The following is a 16,046-nucleotide window of genomic DNA, read 5'->3' as shown; positions in this document are numbered from 1 at the left end:
CCCGAGATGTAGCATGCAAGCCTAACTAATCATAGAGTTTTATCTCTCTCATAAACTAAAAGTCAAGTTTGTGAAATATTTCTAACAGGACTTATTAGTTTGATATAATAAGTAACTATATCCTCTTTTAACTAAGCAGAGATTATTTTGAACCCAAAGACTAGTTTCATGGTTAAACAAGTCTCTTCGTTAATTACAGAAATGGACCCATTGTTGTGAAAGTTTTAACCCAGTTTTTATCATTATTTGTTTCGGAGAATGATTTCTCTCCCAAAGAGATGTTCTTTAGTTATAAGTCCCTTTGGTTTAAAAAATCCCAGTCTTTACAAGAGATGATTAATTGGGTTCTTTGTTCATTTTTGAAACAGGCATGTAATCTTTTGACTCTTCTAGTAGAAAATCCCAAATTTCTTCTCCCATTTTCTCTGTATTTGTAAATCATGGCTTGATTTAATGTTTAACGCTTAGGGATAAGTAGCATGTCTAAAATAATGGCATAATACTTAATGTGTTTAAATTGAGGGAATTTTAAGGCAATTCCATTTAATAGTAAGCGGTATTTAAAATCAGTCATTCCCAAAGAGTAAGATAATAGAATTCCATGATAGGAGGGTTCTAATCTCAAATCGGTACTATTAAGTAGGCAGTGATAGCACTTGATCTTAGTTATGCGAAGATTCTTCTAAAATCTGAGCAGTGCATGCTACTCTTTGGTGTGTTCGTTGTCCTGAAAATCATGGGTCGAGGCCTTCTTAGAGGACTTAGGATTACAGGAGTGAGCCCCTCTTCTACACGGTGACAGCATGTTTCTGGAGGGGCTGAGGTGGAAGGCACCAGGGCATATCTAATTCACAGGAAAGTGTCTGGCGACTTGAAGTGTTCTAGAGTTCCGTTATTTGTGCCGAGATTTCTCTTCTGGCTTGGATCACTAACCTTACGCCTTCAAAGTGCCTCTTAGTTGTTAGCTAAATTACTGTCTTATAACATTTCCCATGTTACAGATTTAGGGTTCTAATATATTTGTTATTTTTATAAATATGTATTCTTTTAGCTAGAAATTTACCTCTTGTCGCCAGTGTTTATATTTGTTTTTGTGATTTATCTTCTGACGTGAATATTTTCTTCCCTAAACATAAGGCTTTGGCAGCTCAAGTACATCTGGGTTTAACTTCAGCAATCCTGGGATCACGGCATCAGCTGGTTTGACATTTGGGGTGTCCAGTCCTGCCTCTGCAGGGTTTGGAACAGGAGGGCAGCTCCTTCAGTTGAAGAAACCTCCAGCTGGAAACAAAAGAGGAAAAAGATAAACATACGGGTTGATGTGGTCGAGAGAATTCATAGCAGCATCGTTCATTCTATGAGTCTATTTTTCTAAAATTGATGCAGTAATTAGATTGCATCCCAGGAGATTTATAAAGTTTTGCTATTTTCCCTACTCTGGAATCTGAACTGTGTTCTTGTTTGCCACGGTAAACATCTTTTTCCTTGTGGATTTGAAACCCAGTTGTGTATCTCGTTATTCTGATGGTCAGTGTAAGAAATGTTTGATTACATCACTGATAAGTAAAACCTATTTAACCCTACTGTCATAGCAATGTTTCTGTTGATAAGGTTTACATGATGTGAATATATGCACATTTGTTTCCTGTACAGGTGGTATGAACTCCTGAGTCCTCTTCTAGAATCAGTTTGTTCCTTGATAAAGGCCTTTTGAACTCCACTGCAGGGCGTCTTGTGAATATGTATGTAAATATATACAGAATAATACACACAGTTGTGTGTTCATATAAAATATATATTTACAGACCTACAACTTTTGCCTCAGACTTGTTCCCCTTTTCTAAGGGTATTCTATTTTTCACCTTTTAAGCTTCAAAGCCTCAGTGCTTGTAGAACGATGAGCTAGAGGTACCAGGTCATTGCGGTTATTTAATTTGCTTAGAGACCTAATGAAATGGTTACTGGTGTAAATAGTTGACCAGCTCCGCTTCATTGCCCCCAGTCTTTTCCACAGCAGCTGCTCTGAATGAGGAGTGCTGTTAAGAATCATCCAGCGGATTTTTAACAACTTTTATTATCCCATACACTCTCATATTGCCTGTGTGAGATGCTTTCTCATATCTGAGATGAACCTTCAAGAGCGTACGTCACATATGCTCCAGACTGATGTCTGGGGGCAAAGAGCTATTAAGCCAAATTGATTCTATGCAGGTGCAGGATGCACTATTACTTTAATGGAAACTTTTCTAGCTATTCCAATACAGAGTTCTTTCTTATAGGGCTATTGATATTGACACCAAATGGAGTGGTTTATCAGCCTCTTAATGTCTTAAGTAAATGCTTAATTTGGAACAGAGAAACCCTATATTTTAAGAAAAAAGTATTCTTTGTAGCAACTATAAACTACCCCGTTTTGACAGTGAACAGAGCTCCAGAACTGACACACGAGGCACGTCAGAATGCATCTGTGTGATATTTGTGTCCATGAGTATCCGTGACATCGAGTGGGTGAAAAAGAGGGCCCTTGGAAAGAGAACTGCCTTAGTTATGATTTCAGACAGAAACCATGAGGTAGACCTACTTATCTTTCAAGTACAGTTTTCAAATGGGCTGTGAACATGGAATTTCGTTGAAAATAGTATAATTTTTTATATAGAAGGTTTTGTACATAATGTGCATCAAGTGAATATTTTCAGAATCATTTTCACCAAGGCACCTTTTTTTCTATTATAGGTATTACATATATATACACACACATATATATTTTTAGTATAATGTTAGTTGGGTTTGATTACTAAAGTGTTGTTCAGTCTGTTTTATTTATCCGCATATAGCAGTGATTGGCTTTTTGGAATTGAAACCTCTGCGCCTTGATGCATTAAAATAAGGAAAACGCTTTGTTTCTGAACACTGAAGTTGTTTTTATTTTCGCCTTCTTTAAAACTGCAGTCCCCAGATCCAGATTTTGGGGAAGGGTAGGAAAATGGGATTTTGTGTTTTGAGTTACTGTCAGAATTAAATACCCAATTACAACAAGCTGGTTTTTTTTTTTAAAAGGACATTGCATTGTGCTACAAAAATCTGAATATTTATATTTCTTATTTTTTCTTTATATATTATACATTTTAATATGTTGAACCACTGGAAATTTGTAACAGATCAACTTGTGATAGGAGTTTAAATGTGGCGTCATTGTCTCCAATGTCTTCACTCTGTCCTGAGCCTGTCATTATGTAAACAATAAAATTTATTGTGTCAGTTGCTTTGAATTTTTATAGGTGTCCGTAGTTGTTCTTAATACGTAATTTTCTTATTATTACTCCTTTTTCTCTTTGATTGGTTCTTAGTGTTTTCTTTTTACCAATTTATGTATCTTGCTTTTTAGAAAAAATTGTAGAGTGAACACAAGATAGAAGGGATATTGGGTAAAATGCAAAAGTCCCCTTCAGCTTCCAGGGCCTCATCCCACTTTCTTCCCCTGAGTATCTTCTCTTCACACTTGGGTGTGTATTCTCTCGAACCCTTTAAAAGATGCCTTTTTCAACTTAGGCATGTGAATATTTTCTCTCTCTCATTTTCTCACATATAACATTCTCTCTTAGATCCTCTCTTTTTTAACAAATGGGTTTAAAGAAAATCTGTACTTCCTGATTTGTTTTCTTTCCCCTTTAATGATAGGTCATCACTGTTTTTCCACGTCAGTGCATGTAATTTACTTGTTCTGTACCATCCTGTAGCATGGATGTACGATGATTTCTTTAAAGTATTTTCTGTGGTGTGGGCAGTTAGCTTCTTTCCAGTATTTCTGTTTCACAGAAGAGTTGTATGTGACTCTTTGTTCATATGTTTAATGTTTCTTTGGGATTGATCCTTGAAGAGGAATTGCCAAAGAGGCACACAAATTGTATTTTTTAATGCTAGATTGCCTCCCCAAACGCTGTATAAATAATACACTTCTACAGTGTGTAGGAGTACCCATTTCCTAGTATGCTTTACAACCCTGAATATTATCAATCCTAATAATAACTTGTGAGTTGAACTTTTTAATATATATGTTATCCATTTGCATGTTAATGTAATTGCATGTTGATATCTTTTGTCCATCTTTATGCCAGGTTATTTAAGAGATTTTTTGTTTTAATGCTCTCTGTAGATAATATACATTAATATTTTTCTTCTGAGGTAGTTTGGACTCTTGGAGTCAGCTGGGTTCAGACCCTTGCTTTGAACCTGTGTGATCCTGGGCAAGTTAATTCACTTTTCTGACCTTAAGCTTTGTCATCTGAAAAGTGGGGATAATAAAGATGGGTAGTTGTATTAATAATAGGATCTCTTACAAAGCACTTGGATGGCATGAGCCCCCGATACTTTGCAAGCATCACTTCTTGCACCAGCACCCCACTGCTGTAGTCACTGTAGCTGGGTGCTTGGCTCTGGCACCTGATAGGGCAGCTGCCCTATCTTACTTGTTTTGTTTGTTTTTGTTTTTGTGTGCGGTGGCTGTTTTAGGACACCTAGTCTTTAAGGTAAGCTTGAATACGTATATTTTTCTTTAAAAGTTCTTACTGGGAGTTTGATTGGGTTTATACAAATGAAATACATGAGGATCTGGGGAGAGTTGACATCTTAACATGGATAGCATGATATGTGCATCTGTTAGGTCTCGTGTTCTTTGGGCAAGGTTTCACAGCGTTTATTGGGCACTTGGTTAATTGTTTTTACTAACCGCATCTTGATTTTATTTCTGAGTGGATTTTTAATCCTGTACTTAGTACAGTATCATTCGCATCATTACACAAGCAGATTAACTGTTCTTTTGTGATGACCCAGTAAACCCAAGTTAACGACTTACTAATCTCAAATAGTGTGGGAATCTGAATAGTGCTTTTAGAAATACTGTAATGGGATTTTTACGTGTGAAATATTGGGGTTTCAGGGATTTATTGCATTTGCTTTGGCACCCCCTTCCTCCGTGCCTCGCCCGACTCCCCATGTGTAATCCTAGCTGCGCTGTACTTTTTGGAACACACGCCACAGAGTTATTTAGGGGACACAACCCTGGGACTTGGTAACACGGGGTCGGTGTCCCGGAAAACCCGAGCTGGGGGGCCTAATCCAGATCTTCACAAAGTCCCCTTTACCTGTGGACATCTTCCATTAATATTCAGTGTGGGGTCTGTTCCGGCCTCCACACTCGCAACTTTTATGTACTCTACTCTGTTTAACCTCAGTATTACCTACTAGGGAAAACTCCCAATTTCTAGATGAAGAAACTGAAGCTTAATATACACAGTTTACTGGAGGCCACATGTCTGTTAAGTCATGGGGCTGGGGTTTTCTGTGCTAACAGGAATGGCACACCGATTTTCATGCCCAAGCTGTCAAAGTCTCTGAAGGGAATGTCGTTACACGATTTCTGTGGAAAATTCCGAGTATACAATAAACCATAGATCAAAGCAAGGTAAGTACAAGGGCCTTGGAACTTGAGGGAGCGTAATCCTAGGGAGGGTGTTAGGCTAGGACATAGCAGGGCCAGACGTGTGTCACCACCTCCCACTGCTTCCCCGTGAAGCAGCTCAGAGAGAAGCCCCCCATTCCAGCATTGGGGTGGTCTGCCCACCTTGGAAAGTGTCAGGGGGAGCAATTTGGACGGTTAGAATCTCAGGAAGGCAAGATGTTTAACAAGAAGGCCCTTCCAGGAAGGTCTGCGTGATTCCTGTGACCCTGGAGCACCGCATGCTCAGACGGCGGGAGACGAGAGCCTTCTCTTGCCTTACAGAGAGTGACCGCGCCCGGCCCAAGGAGACCATGGAGAGGGGCAAGGAGCTGGGGAGCTACGAGGCAGCAGCAGGTAGAGGAAAGAGTAGGGATTTCTGGAAAAACCGGTCATGGTCCAAAAAAAAATTTTTTTTTTTTTTTTTTTTGCCTTCCCTACTGACTCAATCTAATGCTCTCTTTCTTCCACCCAATCTGTCCGTTAAGAACAACAGAAAAACCGACCAGGCTCACAAAGGTTGCAGTGCCAAAGACTTGGCTGTGGATTTAATTTGCAAAGACCTTGTTTTCCTCCTCCTCAGCCCTCTGAATCTGCTGGTAGCCGGTCAGTTTAATTCAGCAAACATTTGTTGATATTTGCTGTATGCAAGTCACAGCTGGGAACTTAAAAGAATATAAATACGAATGGAGTGTTTTCTGTACTCAGTAACGTTAGCTAACTTCCAGTACTAAGTGGAGAATGAGGGCCTACTCTTAAGAGCTTGCCATATATGCACAAAAACAGACACATAGACCAATGGAATGGAATAGAGAACTGGGATCTGGACCCAAAAGTGTACAGCCAACTAATCTGATAAAGCAGGAAAGAGAATCCAATGGAAAAAAGACAGCCTCTTTAACAGATGGTGCGGGAGAACTGGACAGCAACATGCAGAAGAATAAAACTAGATCATTTTCTCACACCATACACAAAAATAAACTCAAAGTAGACCTGAACGTGAGACAGGAAACCATCAAAACCCTAGAGGAGAAAGCAGGAAACAACCTCCTTGACCTCCACTGCAGCAATTTCTTACTTGACACATCCCCAAAGGCAAGGGAATCAACAGCAAACATGAACTATTGGGACCTCATCAAGATATAAAGCTTCTGCACAGCAAAGGAAACAATCTATAAAACGAATAGACAACCAATGGAATGGGAAAAGATAGTTGCAAATGACGTATAAGATAAAGGGCTAGTATCCAAAATATATAAGGAGCTCACCAAACTCCACACCTGAAAAACAATCCAGTGAAGAAATGGGCAGAAGACATGAACAGACACTTCTCCAAAGATGACATCCAGATGGCCAACAGGCACATGATGTCTCAGCGTCCCTCCTCATCAGGGAAATACAAATCAAAACCACACTGAGATACCACCTCACGCCAGTCAGAGTGGCTAAAATGAGCAAATCAGAGGACTCTAGATGCTGGTGAGGATGTGGAGAAACGGGCACCCTCCTACACCGTTGGTGGGAATGTAAACGGGTGCAACCTCTCTGGAAAACAGTGTGGAGATTTCTCAAAAAATGAAAAATAGAACTCCCCTATGACCCAGCAATAGCACTGCTAGGAATTTACCCAAGGGATACAGGAGTGCTGATGCCTAGGGGCACATGGACCCCAATGTTCATTGCAGCACTCTCAACAATAGCCAAAACATGGAAAGAGCCTAAGTGTCCATCAATGGATGAATGGATCAAGAAGATGTGGTTTATCTATACGATGGAATCCTACATGGCAATGAGAAACAATGAAATCTGGCCATGTGTAGCAACATGGATAGACCTTGAGGGTGTTATGTTGAGCGAAATAAGTCAGGCAGAGAAGGACACATACCATATGTTTGCACGTATAGGATGATTAGGAGAAACATAACGAAGGACCGTGGGGGAGAAGAAGGGGAAAAATAGTGGGGCAGAGGGAGGGAGGCAAACCATGAGAGACTCTTGAATGCCGAGAACAAACTGAGGGCAGATGGGGTGGGGGGAGGGAAGGGGGGTGATGAGCATGGAGGAGGGCATTTGTGGGGATGATCACTGGGTGTTATATGGAAACCAACTTGACAATAAACTATTTTAAAAAATAGCCATATATGAACTCTTAGTTCTATGAGGTAGATCATATTCTTTTTTACAAATGAGAATAGAGGCACAAGTCACTGGTAAGTGAATGGGCCAGAATTCAAGCCCAGGCTGTTTATTTCTAGAGTCTAGGATTATATGCAAGTATACTATAATGTGAGCTTCTCATTAAGTGATAGGATAAAGATACAAAAAAAAAATTATTGAGAGCACAGAGGAGATCATTAATTTGGATTGGGGAAACTCAAGAAAATTGTAATAGGTGGCTTTGAGCAATAAGTGAATAGGATTTCTTAAAATTTTTTAAATGTTTTATTTATTTCTGACAGAAAGAGAGACAGTGTGAGCAGCGGAGGGTCAGAGAGAGGGAGAATCAGAATCCAAAGCAGGCTCCAGGCTCTGAGCTGTCAACACAGAGCCCAACGTGGGGCTCGAACCCACAGACCATGAGATCATGACCTGAGCCGAAGTTGGACACTTAACCGACTGAGCCACCTAGGCGCCCTTTAAATGTTCTTTTAAGTGTTTAGTTTTGAGAGAGAGAAGAGTGTGTGTGAGTGGGGGAGGAGGAGAGAGAGAGAGGGAGACAGAATCCGAAGACCGGCTCCAGGCTCCGAGCTGTCAGCACAGAGCCTAAGGCAGGGCTCCAACACACAAACAGATCATGACCTGAAGCAAAGTCTGACGCTTCCTGAGCCACCTCCCAGGAGCCCCTGCTTTTAATGAAGTTTTAACAATTTGAATTTAAAGAACCACGGATTTATTTAATTAAAGATAGTTTTATATTTGAACAAGATAAAGGGAGAAAATAAAAAGCAACAAATGCCTCACTTTCCAGAGGAAGTTTCTGTTAAATCTCTCTTTATCCTGGTACTGTTTTTCTTCATAACTGCATAGTACATATGTGCACACTGTACATATGTGCGTCCCAGCTTTTTAAATTAAATAAATAATTTAAAATTATTTAAATTTAAAGTAATTTAAATTTAAATAATTTAAAAAATGATTTAAGAGCTCTTTGGATGTAATCTCTTCCTTTGGATGTTTGGAAAAATGAAAAATTTTAAACCTTTAGTCCTGGGGTCATGTGACTTTTTCAGTGAAAATTGTCATTTTAAATAATTTCTCAAGTATTGCAGTTGTTGGGGCACCTGGGTGGCTCAGTCGTTAAGCATCCGACTTCGGCTCAGGTCATGATTTCACGGTTTGTGGGTTCGAGCCCCGCGTCGAGCTTCGTGTTGACAGCTCAGAGCCTGGAGCCTGTTTCAGATTCTGTGTCTCCCTCTCTCTCTGACCCTCCCCTGCTCATGCTGTCTCCCTCAGAAATAAAGCATTTAAAAAAAAAAAAAGTATTGCAGATGTTTTGTGATTAATCATTTCACCTATTTATGGTTGTTTATTTTTGTGCGGGGTAGAAATATTAAGTTTTGCATTTCCCAAATTCATTAGTCTTTTTTTAATGACTTTTGGGAAAGAGTGAGAAGTCAATGAAAAGGGAAAAAAAGAATTAAGACAGTTTAAGGGTTTTGTTTTGTTTGTTTTTTAAGAGAATGTGAGCTGGGGAGAGAGGAGAGAATCTTAAGTAGGGTCTATGCCTGACGAGAGGCTTGATCCCACAACCCTGGGATCATGGCCTGAGCCGAAATCAAGATTGGGACACTCAACCGACTAAGCCACCCAGATGCTCCTAATACATTTAAAGTTTTACAGTTTGTAGTCTTTCATATTTGTTTACCATTAAAACTTCATAATTGTCTGAAGTTGTCTAGAAGATTCAGCCAGGTGGCTGGCACCAGATTGGAGACTGGCAGAACTTGAAAAGAGACTTCATGCATACTACTTTTTAGAATGCTGGGACAGTCATGAAAATTTTAAACACTGCGGTAACATTAAGGTAGGTGATACAATCATTGCTCTTTTAGAAGATAAGAGAAGAAGCTAATTTGCCCAAAGCCATGCATTCCTGAGGGACGATGCTCAGACTCAAACTCTGATAACCCCTGGTGTCATTCAAGTGAAGTCTTTAGAACTTGATTTTCAAATGATGGCACTTTCAGCTCATGGTCATTTCCAAGTTTAATGCCTGCTGTATTGCCATATATTGTGAGGGCAGAAGAAAAGTTAAATCTCTGTGACCAATGCATTTTTGTTTTTTTAAATTTTTCTTCTAGATAGAAGAACTTGATTCCAGGACGCCAACTCTTAGATACATGAGTGACAAGTTCTTATCTTACTTGGTGAACTGTATAGGTGCCACTATGAAAACTAAAATAAACTATCTTTTAACTGGACCTTCTAGACTGAGCCCTTGTTTGATGTAATGATTTTACTTTATTTTTGAAATAATCTATTAAGAAGTTTCTAAAAACTACTTTTAGATTTCTTATGCAGTCTTGAGCCTATGTGGTCTACTTGTATTTTTTCCCCCTAAAACTGTAATTGTGTGTGAGGTGTGTGTATCTGTGTGTATCTGTGTATACACATATAATTAAAATTATTTGTATATGAATAAAATTGAAAATGTATATTTGAAAGTCATTCCTATTTTTGATGATATATATTTAAAGATATATTTTTATATCTTTTGGTATATCAACATTATGCCCTTCTACCTGAGTTATTAGTTTAGTGAATTTCTTACTCTTGAAAATAGCAGAGGGGCACCTGAGTGGCTCAGTTGGTTGAGCGTCCAACAGGTCATGATCTGTGAAGTGCATGAATTTGCCTGCTTTGGACCCTCTGTCCCCTCCCTCTCTCTGCCCCTCCCCTGCTCATTCTCACTCTCTCAAAAATAAATAAGCATTGAAAGAAAAAGAAAATACAGAATTTATTTTCATTTTATTTATTTTTTTTTTTTTAAATCAAAATCCCATAACACATTTTAAAGAGTCAACTGTTTCTATGAACCTTCTCTATTTGGAGGTGACCATTTTCACCTCTTAAAGCTTTTGGCCAATTCTGTTTTCAGTCCTGCTTTCAACTCTTCCTGCAGTAATTAGTAGCTTCCTTCTCAGCTTTCCCCACCATGAGGGGGAACGTTAGCTTTCTTGATCTGCTAAGTCAGTTACTTTTCCATACCAGTTCCTAAAATTTCTTTGCTATTAACTTTTTTCTTATTGTCTTTGTGATTTTAGACCATCTTTTATGTTTTCTAATCCTTTTTTTTTTTAATATTTTTTATTTATTTCTAGGAGAGAGAGAGAGACAGCATGAGCAGGGGAGGGTCAGAGAGAGAGGGAGATACAGACTCCGAAATAGGCTCCAGGCTCTGAGCTGGCAGTCAGCACAGAGCCTGACGCGGGGCTCGAACCCACGAACCGCGAGATCATGACCTAAGCGATAGTCGGACGCTTAACCAACTAAGCCACCCAGGCGCCCCTGTTTTCTAATCCTCTTATGAGTAATTTTATTGGAAATTCATTTAATGTTAAATATCTTTTTTTTTCTTTTATGGAAGTTCTCATTGGTCCTTTAAAAAATATGTTCACTTTTTAAAAAAATGTTTATTTATTATTGAGACAGAGAGAAACAGAGCATGAGTGTGGGAGAGGCAGAGAGAGAGGGAGACACAGAACCCAAAACAGGCTCCAGGCTCTGAGCTGTCAGCACAGAGCCCGACGCTGAGCTTGAACCCATGAAGTGTGAGATCATGACCTGAGCTGAAGTCGGGTGCTTAACTGACTGAGCCACCCAGGTACCCCTGTCTGGTCACTTTTTCGTAATCTCTTATTCATTACACTTTCTTTTCATTACACATTTTTCAATATACTTATTTTGTGTTTGTCATTGATAAATCTAATATTGAAAGTCAATAGAGTCTGATTTTATTTTTTTTCTGCTGCCTTGTTGAACGTGACTTGTTTTCTCCTTGTGTGTTTTATAATTTTTATTTGTGAGCTCATCCTTGATAGAAATTTATCTTTGGGACTTCTTTGAGGCTGAAGGCATGTTCCTCCAAANCAAACCCACGAACCGTGAGATCATGACCTGAGCTGATGTCAGATGCTTAACCGACTGAGCCACCCAGGCTCCCCTTACCCAGGTCCACTTCAAAATAACATCTCGCTCTGAGGATGTTTTAGACCACGTATATTGTGGGAATTGAGACCATAGTCCCTTCTGAGAATCAGCTTTCAGTAATAAAGTCTCAGCAGAAATTTCTTTCACTTCAGGGAGCCAAGCGTACAAACAGGCAAGTTTTCATTATCAGACGCTTCCTTATTTCTTTATTTACTGATATGTTGACAAGGGGTTGGCCAACTATAGCCTGTGGCCCAAATCGAACCCACTTACTGATTTTGTAAATACTTTTGTTGGAACACAGCCATGCCCATTTGTTTACTTACTGTCTGTGGTTGCTAGTTGGGACAGAGACTAAAATAATCACTGTCTTCTGGCCCATTAGATAAAACGGGTGGCTCCTCGTGTGGATGTCTGATGCAGGGAGTTCTGTCTCCTTACTTTGCATGGCTCCCATTACTTCAGGTAACAGGCACAACTGCTTTCGTAAGAGACCTCAAATACAGTGGCTTGAACAAGATGTTTCTTTCTCTTTCGTATGATGGTCCAAGTAGCAGGCTGGGTTTGCTGTGGCCCCTCAGCTCTAAAGAGAGGGCCTTTACTTCACTGTTGTGGGGACAGATTCTCTTGAATCTGTCTTATTCCTGACATGGATATGAACTGACCTAGATTGGATTTATCCCAGCAGTGACTTAATTCTCTTTTGTCTGTGATCTACTTTGCATCGTCCTGTCTTCAAAGAGAACTATCCTTCCCTAGCTTTTACTTGAACTCTGTTTCGGATGTTGCTCTCGATTTTGAGCTTCTGTAACTTCAGGTTCAGAGGTTGCAAACTAGAGAGCCGCAACTTGATCTGTTTGGTCGATAGAATGTTGGCTGCTTTTTAAAAGTCAGATTTAACACAGAATCCCAAATGTCTTGCTTGTGAACGAACACAAGTAGACAGATCTGGCAGCAGTGATTGGCCTCCCCACCCACTCAGGGACCCTCCCCTTTCAGAGCTGTCACTGGCCCTCCGGTTAACCGCAGGCTCAGCTGCTCCCTGCCATCTCTTACATTCCCCTCACTTGTGGAATTACCTGCTGTACCAGTGTAATCATTTGCTCTGTCGCACGCCGGCTTTGCCCGTTACCTTTCTCACCTTTAACTATCAGAGGAGTCTTCTCCACACTCCCCTTCACCAGTGCCGTGATGGGCGGGGAAACCAACACACAGAGAGCCGGGCCCCCAGTCTTCCTTATTCACAGAGATGTGAGACTGATGGTGGCTAGTCGTCTCTCAAATAACCATTAGGAAGGAAAATGTATTCATCATCTGGCAAGTTTCTCAGTGCTGTGGAAAGCTGCTGACCATCCATCATGGCCTTGAATGTAGAGCCTCAGTACTGGAGCTCTGCAGTGCAGGGCAGCTGAGAGCAGGGCGCAGGGGGAGCGGACAGCTCCTTAGACGTTTCTTATTCAAGGCACAGTGTATGTTTCCTGACCTGTCGTTTTATGGCTTAAAGTTCTATACTGGGACTCATGTGTTTTGTAGGTATGTTAATAACAAAGAATAATCCTTTCCAATCCCAGTTTACATTTTCTATAATAAGGGAACCAGTTTACATTGGTCTAAAGAAAAATGTTCTTTTAAATAACGTAGCCAAAACCAATACTGTGCTGAGCATTTATTCCTTTTGGTTTCAAAAAGAATTTCTCCCATGTGACACACTTCTATTTGCAGTCGGTTTGGAATTAGCGATTCTCTGTTTCTAAAGTCTACGCTCTCTGATAATAAGAAACATGTTTAGGGAACACCTATGATAAGCCAAGCAGGAGAGTGTGGCAAGTCATTATGCCTTGATTCAGAATTAGTATTCCAGTCTGCACTGTCCAAAATGGTAGCCGTTTGCCATGCGTGGCTAGTGGGCACTTGAAATATGGCTAGTTTGATAGAGAAACCAAAGTTAAAAATTTCATTTGAATCCATTTAAATTTGAAAATGGACGTTCAACTACATATTGGGCAGCACTTAAGTGTGTTTGGAGCAACCTGAGTATACGAGTCTACTTTTTGACTGTAAATTTTATGAAATCTACATGCAGATCAAGTAGTTTCAAAGCAAATCTAGCATTTGAGAAGCTTTTAGGTATAAAATCCACACTGGATTTTGAAGACTTGTCATGAAAAAATAAAATAATTAATATTTATGTTAATTATATTGATTTCATGTTAAGATGATAATATATCGGGTTAAATAAAATATGAATTTCATGTGTTTGTCTTACTTGTTTTAATGACACTCCCAAATTTTAATTTAAATTAATCTACTTTAAATTTTAAATTACAAATGAGGCTTACATTATATTTGTTTGACACTGCTGCTATAGACAGTACTAACCATGGTCCTGGGACCACAAATGGCTTATCATAAGCCTAAAAGAGGAATAATTGCAACATTTTAATTGTGTCAATTTAACAGTGTCCTACCTGGCATCCCTTGTGTCTGCCCCTGCAAGTCATCCGAATTCTTAGTTACCTCCTTGAAATGCAAACAGGTTACGTAAGGCCCAGAGTCTCCGGTGCTTTTTATTCCAACCGCTTTAGCATAGTCTGCAAAGTCCCTCAAAGCCAGCGTCTACCAAGCCCTCTGCTGATGCTCACACACTGAGGCCGTTCTGGGGACTCTGTTCTTCCCCACCACTTGGCGTTTGCGTCCTCTGTTTCTTCTGCCTGGAATAAATGTTAGCCTCTCAGTGCCTGCCCCCTTTCCTCATCCTTCCCCGTCTTCTCCAGCAAAGTCAGTATGCACCTCTTCACTCCGGTTGGACTTTGGACCTTATGACATTGTACAGTGTACATATGACATGTAAAGGCTTACCCCATTACATTTGTGCTACTTGAGGAGGTATTTGTCTCTCATGTTCGATTGTGTGATCCCAGAACAAGAGCCCTGACTTGTTGTTATTTTGGTTTGTTTTTGTATCTTCAATATTTAGCATTTGATTGGACTCCATAAATATTTATGAATTGGGTGATTACTGCAGTGGGAAAAGGGTTACTTCAGGGGCCCACTGCTGACCTTTCTCTGCATAGGTGTTGGAACCATGCTGCTCTATGACTTGGCTAAGTTACTTACTGCTTTCTAAGTACCGAATTAGTGAAATAGAGGTAACGCCTACATTACAGGTTGACTTTGAAGATGCAAATGAGTTAACGTACATGAGGTGCTACAGTGGGCACCTGGCGCCAGCCAAACACACAATAAATGGTAACAATTGTAATTGTCACAATACGGTCTAAACTATTTTTCTTTTTCTCTCAGGCAACAAATCACAGGTTTTAACTGGATTTCGAAAACCCAGTGTTACAGAAAGCAATGAAGTGGGAAGAAAAATCCAGTTCTGAGCAGTCATTGAGTCAACAAATATCGACTTTGCAAGGAGCTTCTGATTATCAGTGTACAACCCTCACTTTTTAAGAATAGAACTGTCAGGCTTAGAGTGAGTTTGGCCAAGATGTTTTGAATTCATTAAAGAGAACTTGCCCTTGATGTGTAAGGATGATCTCATGGATCATAAACCAGTTACTGAGAGTGTTTAAAAAAACCTGGGATGTAGGCCACTAATTCAGTGTATGTAAGGAATTATCGAAAATTTACAGATGGAGTAGGAAGAGTTGATACAAAATGCAGTTGACCAAGTACAGTGAATTAAATCTGTGTTAATTTAATTATGCAACTCATTCTTTTTTAAAAAGCAGCTTTCCTGAGATATAATTTATATGCCCCATAATTCACCTATTTGAAGTACACATTCGTTGGTTTTCAGTGTATTCACAAAGTGAGGCAATACCACAGCTTAATGTCCAGTGAGTTAGGAGAAAGGCGGTCACGTTCAAGTCAGAGGAAATCTTTAGTCACCGTTAGCAGCACGGTTGGGTGCAACAGAGTTGGGGGGGTGGCGCTCTGCCTGGAGTGAGGTCGCAGGGATTCCTAGTCGGCTTATTATGCTCTTTCCCCTGATGGCACATCCTGCCTGCTTATTACAAATACAAACCCTGGACAGAATACAAAAAACACTACTTGAGGATGTTGCAGAATATGCCGCAGAAGGCAGATTGTTGAACAGGAGCCAGTTTCCTTTTTTTTTGAATTTTCATTTTTTTCCTCAACGCTTTGACCCCAGGGCAGGCTCTACTAGCTTATGAGTGCATTTCAAGAGACTCAAACTCCAGTAGAAACTTCTCAGCCTTTCTGGCCAGAGGATTCAGGTAAAGGAGGCCCACGAACTGGAAAGAGAATGTGTGTGTTAGCCTGGTGAGAGTGCGAGAGTGTGTGAGCAGTGGAGGGGCAGAAAGAGAGGGAGAGAGCGTCCCAAGCAGGCTCCGTGCAGTCAGCGCAGAGCCCAGTGTGGGGCTGGATC

At 40.1% G+C, this 16,046-nt stretch overlaps 1 protein-coding gene across 3 annotated transcripts in view; it reads left to right on the top strand.

Moving 5' to 3' along the window:
- Positions 1 to 15,354, top strand: part of NUP58 (nucleoporin 58) — a 54,081-nt gene extending 38,727 nt beyond the window's left edge. For 2 of the 3 annotated variants that reach the window (XM_077745342.1, XM_077745343.1), the window contains exon 16: positions 1,138 to 3,273. In XM_077745342.1, coding sequence (XP_077601468.1) covers positions 1,138 to 1,307 — 170 coding nt within the window. In that variant the 3' untranslated portion in view covers positions 1,308 to 3,273. Of the gene's footprint in view, positions 1 to 1,137; positions 3,274 to 14,947 lie in introns of those variants that run through there. The other variant, XM_077745344.1, reaches the window with a different exon arrangement.
- Positions 15,355 to 16,046: the final 692 nt, after the last annotated feature.

This window comes from Crocuta crocuta, unplaced genomic scaffold (assembly GCF_008692635.1).
Source record: "Crocuta crocuta isolate KB4526 unplaced genomic scaffold, BGI_CrCroc_1.0 scaffold258, whole genome shotgun sequence".
In the NCBI taxonomy this organism is placed as follows: Eukaryota; Metazoa; Chordata; class Mammalia; order Carnivora; family Hyaenidae; genus Crocuta; species Crocuta crocuta.
Note: the sequence above shows the minus strand (reverse complement) of the source record. Positions and strands in the feature narration are given on the sequence as shown.